This window comes from Hyalella azteca, unplaced genomic scaffold (assembly GCF_000764305.2).
Source record: "Hyalella azteca isolate HAZT.00-mixed unplaced genomic scaffold, Hazt_2.0.2 contig5968, whole genome shotgun sequence".
NCBI lineage: Eukaryota > Metazoa > Arthropoda > Malacostraca > Amphipoda > Hyalellidae > Hyalella > Hyalella azteca.
Window position 1 is genome coordinate 34,152 of NW_025936142.1, and position 9,157 is coordinate 43,308.

At 37.1% G+C, this 9,157-nt stretch overlaps 1 protein-coding gene across 1 annotated transcript in view; it reads right to left on the reverse strand.

Moving 5' to 3' along the window:
- Positions 1-8,081, reverse strand: part of LOC108671552 — a gene marked incomplete at its 5' end in the record, with an annotated part of 39,281 nt that extends 31,200 nt beyond the window's left edge. Inside the window, 3 exon segments of the mRNA XM_018159108.2 lie at positions 3,881-4,041; positions 6,950-7,027; positions 7,849-8,081. Of these exon segments, the coding sequence (XP_018014597.1) occupies positions 3,881-4,041; positions 6,950-7,027; positions 7,849-8,081 (472 nt within the window).
- Between the last annotated feature and the right edge of the window lie 1,076 nt (positions 8,082-9,157).

Genomic DNA, 9,157 nt, shown 5'->3' on the forward strand with positions numbered 1-9,157 from the left:
GTTGCAAACAAATATGATTGAAATGAACGTAGAAAAACCATTCAACTTTTGAGATACTTCCAGAGAAACAATACAGCAACTGTAGCAATAAACCGCAAAGGGAAAAATTCAGGAACGAACGTGTTTTAAAATTTGAATGCTAACTCAAAGTGTAGAGTACAAAAATAACCTGGCCATTTACTACCATTCTGGAATACTCTCAACTGCAAAAAATTACAACGAAATAATAGTGATTACTCGTTTCTTCATTGGCAACAGTATAACTAATGAAAGTAAAAATATTGTACATTAAAAGCGTATTACAACAATTACAACAAAATTTTATATGTTATATAACTTATGTTTTGTTGTCAGGGTACACAAAATTTCAACGCGCGATTTACACATTTGCAGCTTGGGAAAACTTTAAATCGTCACCGTTTATTTCCAATTCTACTGAGAACGAAATTCAAGGCACCGCTGCAGACAAAAATATATTCAATAAATTCAAGCCTGGAGTTAGAATAAATTTCCATAAAATTAAATGGCACCAAATAAAAATCGCTTCGTTGCATGCAGCCGCAGATATCTTTGTAAAAGTCACCGATTCATTCCAAGAAAAAAGTCTCATCTGTTGCGATAAAAAAAAATCAAATTGATGAAAAGGTAAAGCAATTTGGCGTGAAACTTTACAAGAAGTTTATAGCAGACGAGAATTTTGAGGTAAAGTTTGGATTAACTTTAAACGAAGAGTTAAAAATTTGAGATTGTCGCTCCGGTAATGACTAATTTTGTGGCATCTTGCTTCAACATCGCTACAGGGAAAATCTGATGTTTCCTTCCGTGAAATTAGGAATCATCTATTCCTCCTAGCGCATTAGGAACTGAATTAAAAACACGTTAAATTCTATAATATTTAAAGCATTTAAACAATTAAATTTTTATTTTAGTTCAGCCTTATTACATATATTTTTTTGACAGTTTGTGAAGATTACTTTGAAGACTGGACCGGAAATGGTATCAAAATGCATTTGCCCTGTAATTGAAAAAGAATTTAAAAACAAAGAAAATACTACACAAATTCCCCAAATTTTTATTGAAAACGTTTTCAATGAAAATATGAAGAATTTTCATGCCATGCTCTTGTAGAAAATTGTGAAGCGACCGTACTCAAATCACTTAGTTCAATAATCCGACTTTCTTAAAATGTAGAACGAATTCTATGTTGTAACTATGTAACTTTTATGCCGATTATTCCACTGAAGACTTTTACCCAGCTTGTATCTTGTTTCAATTTCTCCCTAACCATGTAGTTTCAGTCTCGCCAGCTAGCTTCAGAACCTGCACTACTATAGTTCTAACCATGTAAAATCTAGATTAATTTGCAATTTTAGCAAAGAAATGATGTAATTACACAATTGCTGGACTGCGTCGGGTACTATTTGGATAAAAAAAATGTATTTATATAAAGGGAATAGAAATTATAGAAATGGCTAAAATTTTAATACTTTTCCGAACTAAAAATTTAGGCCATATAAGCTAAAAACTTTGAATTTGTTTTTAATTTGGTGTCCGTAAATTTTATTAAAAAAAAGCATCTTTCGAGTTTCAAGCACTGAGTTCAAATTTAACGTCGAAATTATTGACTGGAATAGGATTGACGGGGCACTGAATGACAGGATTTATCATAAGTAACGGTATTCTCGTAATCCAGTTTATTTACCCCAGCTATATATACCGTGTCTTCGGTTACTGGAAGACTATATTTACTCCGGAGTTTTTTTATTTTCTTATGCTTAATTGCGAAAATTGGTCATGACAATAGCTTAAAACAATCAATATACTTTAATAATAAATCAACATTTATCTGACGATGGTGATTAAATGAAGAAGTGGCTAGTAGTATAGAACCGAGAATTTAATTTTCGACGAACTTTATATCACGAGACACAATTATACAACGAGCCACGAATCCAATCTTCATCATAAACACTAGACTTCTGATGATGTTATTTAATCGTTCACATCAAGAGAAAATCAAAGTAGAGAGTTTTCATCGCAAACAACTCGACGTGATGAATAATTTCACGCGCAGAGTTTCCGATATATTATTGTCCTGAATCCCTTTAAAGTCAATAAATTCATCAATGTATGCGAATACAGTATTTACACAACATACTAGAGTTCACCCTCACCGCGACAGTGAGCATACACGTGTATTTTCCTGAGGGGAAATCACTTGAAGCCATCACCTCGTTAACGGCGTAATCACCGAGGGCAAGACCCGAGGGTGGGATCAAAAGCAGACTCGTTGATTGAAAAACAAATACCAATAAATTGAACTGAGAAAAGTTCTATGTGAGTGAAAGAATTGCATTTTTTTGAAGGTCTAAGGAACAAATCAATAATATTCTTGATGTCACATATTCTGTATGTATGATATTTCTGCGATAGCATTCCGAACGATTGTCGTCAGGTGAGCTGTAGTCCATGAATTTCCGTTTTTAACTATATAAGTCATATATTTCAATTGGAACAAAATCAAATCTAGAGAGAGTGCTAACAAAAGACGATCGTTTCTCCCTCGAAGCCCGTGTTGTGTAGGCCTTGCCTCCAACGAGGCCTAGCTGAGCTGCGTAGGCCGTGCCTCCATCAAGGCCAGTGCTGGATGGGCCGTGGCTCCCTCTTTTATGAAAGCTCACATCCCAACGTCCATTATTCTCAGATTTTGAAAGATAAATTCTTCTTATCATCTCCTATATCGAGCAGAATTCACCGCTACAACGCATCATCTCTCTTCAAACAATAACGACCAATGATTTGAACAGTCAAAATTGCCCACCAGAAGAAACAACGTTCACCACAGAGAGTGCATCGGTAAAATTGACAAGGATTGTCAGCACTCCAGGAAAGGATTTTTTTTACTCACCCGTTACGATAAGAGTGAACCTTGTCGCTGGAAAATGTTACCGCGTCGTGGGTTTAGAAGGACAACTCTGCATGCAGTTTGGTGGGCCACAAAATCTTGTTCACTGTTCAGTCAGTTTTTGAGCAACGGCCATTTGGTACGGATGAAATTAGAGTTCTTTGCGAAAGATTCGTCGCACAATAAGGACGACAAACTTTTTAGCAGTCGGTTATTTGTGTGATAAAAGAGATTGGGCGCATAAATGACTGAAAATTCCCGATCCCAGTAATCAGACCGCTCCAGCAGCTCTTCATCCGTGCTTAACAACACCCAAATCTAAATTTAGAAACTGTTTAGTGACGGAAAAGACCCGCCATATTTGACTGAAAAGCAGACGTGAATCCGCAACGCCCTGTCTCCAGCCGGTAGCTAAGAACCTTTTTAGGATTTTTTTTTTAACAAAAACATAAGGGTGGAATGACGCCTGAAATAAACAGCTGGTCAGGCTACCATACGCTCACCCAGCTCAGACGCTGGCATGTCGCCTTGGTGCAACATATGACAAATCCTAGCGGAATAAATGCAGGCAATGTGAGTACAAACTCCAACACGCATATTTTTCGATACGCATGCTCGATTAATTGCGATTATTTATCTTATAAATATTCATTTATATGTATAAATAAATGTATATATATCTCCTTTCAATGTCATATGTTCTAAATTATCACCTATATGACTGGCTCTGACCTTTCACCCGCGTACGTTCTGCAGCATCACAAATACAAAAGATTTAAACCTTTCATTACCATGTGCTTTCCACAATCACTAATACTACAGGCTTTGACATTTCAATAGCTTTACGTTCTTCAGCATAACGAATACGAACAGCTCAGACCTTGCAATGTAATGCGCTTCCCAGAATAACCAATACGGTAGGCTTTGACATTTCACTGGCATGTCTATCTGCAGCATTACAAAAACGACACTGACCTTTCAATCGGATTTTGTCGCCCAGGATCTGCGTGAACTCGTCGAAGAGGACGCTGCTCTCGTTGTTGTCGAGTATTTCTTCCTCTGTGTACTGGCCCTCTTTGACGTACACCACACCCACCTTAAGCTCGCTTTTGATGAACACCTGTACGATACGAATAAGTTTGGGTTAATGATGGGAATCGTTAATAATGAGAATCGTGATTTGAAATGTCTCGGTTTTAGGTTAACAACTGCTCCATCGAGGGGTTTTAATAGCCCTATCATGGGGTTTGAGACAGAACACTAACACTAACAGAACCGGTTTCGCTCACGAAACGTTATTTAAGCAATTTAATATATTTGAGCTCAGCAAATTTGGACACGGTGCGGGTTACGATGATATCGAGCTCTCTTCCTATCGGTTTTGATAACTTCAAAAGCTCACATAAAGCAGGGAAAATTTCCACCGCTCGCTCAGTGCTGGCGCAGTCACAGGCCATCAAACGTATGAGCAATAAAAGGCTTGCAATCACGACGTCGTAACGGCCCATTGCGTCATACGACGCAGTCGTAAGTCCGGTACGCTGGCTGCGCCGTCGAACTTTACGACGTCACAGACGGAATAACAAGCGCCACTACGAACTGCGTCATGGGTCATATGGTCGTAAAGGTTGAGGCATAACATCCATTAAACTGCTGGACATGTGTGTATTTTTCGTTAAGTCAAAAAGTTATTTTTGGGCGCTGAGGTTCCATGTTCGAAGGTCGATTATTAACTTGCCGCCCATATTACATCTAAGTTTTTTAATAAGGTTCCATGAATGGTCTCAACAAACATCCATGAATGGAACGACAAACATCTTGACCATATTGTTGGACCGACGGGTTGGTGGCAAACGAAAATTAAGGATTTTTGCTCCCTAAAAAAATAAAACTTCTCGTATTAATGGCAAAGTCCAGGGAGGAATTGGCATAAATTATTGTTGAGTTTATATTGTTATATTGTTGTTATGAGTAATGAGTTTTCTGTCTGGAACAGAAAACTCATTGCCTGAAACAGAAAACTCAGGCAATGGTTTGAAACAAAAAACACAAACCAATATTTGAACATAAAATGCGAACGCAAATGTAAAAAAAAAAAAAACAGACCAACGTTTCGACCGATAATTTATGACAATATTTGAAACATAAAATGTCTGAAACATATATACTTCCTTCTAGAAAAATATATATAATGCCTGAAACATATTCTTCTAGCGAAATAAAGAAACATGAAACTTCATCCGATTTATATTACTGCAAGCACAAACCACTGTTCTGAAATATGCACTGTAAACTGCTAGCGTTTCCGAAACAACAAAGGCTGGCGAAAATGCAGTAATAAAATTTCTGACAATATCCACAATGAACCATATTATGTTGATAAACATCAAATAACTAAAGAATATGGGCCTGCGTTTGAAAAGGATGACCGTTCCTCGGCCTCCTAAATCTTATACCGCTGTCCATTTACCAATAGGCATTCAAATGTCATTAATATTGATCGGTTGCGTCATTAAAGGCCTTCGAATGCATCATTAATGCTCATCAAATGCGTCATTTATGGTCATCGAATTCGTCTTTACTGGTCATCGAATTTGTCATCAATGGTCACTGAATGCGCATTAAGTCAGTAATGGTCATCGAATTCGTCATTAATGGTCATTAAATATGTCATTAATGGTTATCGAATGCGTCTTTGTGACTGAATTCTGAATTATACCACTCACAACCCAAAGGCCTTTAATCCTGTCACTCGTAACTATTATATATAATATGCAACTACGTTAACTGTACCGCCTCATTTGCGAATATAATACATAAAAAATATAAGTTTAAAAATTAATTTTCAAAGACATCACTTCTAAAGAATCCAGTGTCTCCAATGTTAAAGATGTACAGTGAATTTCTCGTTTTATTTTCGAATAATAAAATAATTAATTTTTCAATTTTTTTTAATATATAAATTTTTTCCAAAATTATTTTTTCTGTCAATTGATTCATGCATTGCCTCCGACTTCACACAAGAGTGCAAAATTTCAGATCAATTGGATAGGTAAAAGTGTGCCAAATATCAGTTATAAGATTTGTAGCTGAAAAAATTATTTTTTCAATTTTTTAATATCAAAAAAAATTTAATTTTTAAACTAATTTATTTTGTCATTTGATTCTTGCATGGCCTCCAACTTTACGAAAGTGTGCAAAATTTCAGGGGCCATACTTTCAAAACTCGCTAAGTGAACGTGGGTACTTACGCTCTATTTTCTTCTCAATGATTGGTGGATTTGGCTTGAAAGGCCGTCAACGATTGGCTGATGAACTTACGATCTCTTAATTTTTTTTTTTTAAAGTATAGGCCCAGATCGATAGGATAAGTAGAAGTGTGTTAAATTTAGATTATAAATTTGTAGCAGACAGACAGAAAAACAAGAATTGAAGTTAAAGAGAAATGTTGTAATTATTAACTATAAAACACGATAAGTATCGTATGAATGATAAATTGAATGTAATAACCGCTGACCTGGTCGAAGATGTGTGATATTTATTCAAACTTATTACGCTCCAACAACAAAAACGTTTAAAGTAAATTCAAGAGAATCAGACGAAAAGGTTATATAATGTCATAGTCCTGATGCAAACACCGTCAACCACACCACACTCGTCGATCACTAAGGATAGTTACAACGTTTAATAATAATAATTTAATGATAATGATACTGCAAAAGGGAACCCTGCAGCAATTTCCGATAATAAATCCATGTTCTCAAAGATCCCCGAAACATAAAATGATATATAATGATATAAAAGGGTCATCTTTGATTAGGCCATGCTGGCCCTAGCTCTGATGATTCTCAACCATCTGGCCCGTTACCGAATTCGACAAGAATTTCCACAGCTAGTTGCAGCTTTCGAACCCCAACTCGCTATTTCAGTTTAGGTGTTCTTATAACAACTAAGTCACATCGAGGTGATACATGACATTACCACCAGAGAAGCATCACTCACGCAACCCAGCACTCTCACGTGAATCCCAATTGGATCATTTACTCAAGCCATTCATCCATCAGAAACACGCCATCAGGCACCATACCGTGCACCGTGTATGAGATGCCACGAACCATGATCCTGCCGCAGTGTATTAATGTCGTTAACGTATTAAAAGTTGGTGCACCATGATCCTGCCGCAGTGTAATAATGTCGTGAACGTATTAAAAATATTTTAAGCACCATGATCCTAAAGCAGTGTAATAATGCCGTGAACGTATTAAAAATTGGTGCACTATGATTCAGCCGCAATGCATTAATGTCGTGAACGTATTAAAAATATTTTAAGAACCATGATTCTGCTGCAGTGTATTGCAGTCGTGAACGAAAGAAGATGGTACATCATTATTCTGCTGCAGTGAATTTAACTAGTGAACGCATAAAAAACTTTTGTGCACCACGATCCTAAAGCAGCGTATTGAAGTCATGAGCATATCAATAAGATTGTGTGCTTTATGATCCTTCCACCAACAATTAAGGACAGTGTATCAAAGTCATGAGCGTATTAAAAGATCGCACACACCATAATCTTGCGGCCGTGTATTAAAGCCATTAGTGTATAAAAGAGATTATGCGTACCATGATCCTGCGTCAGTGTATTAAGATCATGAGCGTATTAAATTGATTGGCAGAACCCCGCCAATCAATGTTACCACCACCACCGCATTGTTTTAAAGTCAAGAACCTACTTAAGTGATTGTTTTACACGCTACACAAGTTAGCTTTTCATTTTGAAAAAAATTCAAATTTTATGCCTTTTTAACATGTGAATTAAAATTCGATGCCTTTACCATTGACAATGTGAATGATCAACGCAATGCTGTGATAATACTTCAAATTAAAAATTCACGGAAATTCAAAATACTCATGAATAATATTAAAGATCATCAGACGGTATTCACCTAAACTGGTCCCTGCCGTTGGTGGTCTCCTGCTTGAGGGAGAGTATGACAGGACCTAAGTCATCGTCCTGGGTAAAATAGTTCCAATGTTCACTGCCGTAGAAATAACGCTCGTATGTCTCCTGCTCAATGCTAGTGAGCTCGAACTGCCCGTTGCGCTCCCACTGCTCCTGGATCGACGTCTTTTGTTTCGATGGCTCGTTGATGAGCGGGACTTGGCCTCCGGGATAAACCTGAGGAGATTGATAATTATGATTAATATCTAAGGGGATCGATGACTAAAACTTCAATTAATCAATGATTAACTGATACCTGAGGGGAAGAATGTTTAGCATCTTAATATGATTAACACATAAAGATATCGATTATTAATTTAGACCGTAATATATCAATGATTAAGTCTCTCGGTTATGACAGCAGCAATGGTGCATGATGCTAGTGAATCCACTCAAACATATAAACTAGGATCCAAATAGGGACGATAATCAATATTTTAAATAAAAATAAACTTAGTAGTTCATTAGGCATCTCTACTGTAATCGGTAACGATCTGTACACGAGAGTTACCTATGGCAGTCAAGAAACTTTTGCTAATCACGATACAGGGTGATCCACGGAAACTTTCTATATTATTTTTCATGCCAAGCAGTCAGATGTTGTAGGAAAAAAACGCAGAATATCACATACAAAATGCCAGGTCATGAAGTTTTGTGTCCCGCCTAATCAGTCAGTTCCCACGATGCATTGGACAAGTGAGCAGTGTGCATTTGCTGTCGAGGCGTACTTTTCTAATGGCCGTTCCATTATCGTTACCTAACGAGCATTCCGTACTCTACCTTGCTCGCCCGATCTCCCGATTTGGCTCCGTATGATTTTTTTATGTAGTTATCTTAAATCAGTTGTTTACAATCACTGTCCAAGGACTCTACCTCATTTGAAGAACAACATACGCCAAGCCATCGCCAAAATAACCGTCAATATGCTTCAGCGAGTTGAACATACATCAAAAATTGACTAACTGAATGCATTGACTATGGAGGCCGTCATTTGTCCGGTGGCATCTTTAAAACTAAATTATACACAAATTCAGGTGATGCCTGTCAACCAAGACGTCTGATCTGTATCTTCTAGAACACGTGATCGTCAATAAACAGACACTTATTGACTTGTACAAAGTGTACTTTCTGGAACATATGATCGTCGAAGCACCAGCTGTCAATAGTCAAGATATCTGACCGGGGCATTCTGATCCATATGTTCGTCAAGACAATCAATAATAAAGATGTCTGACCTGGACATTCTGGTCCAT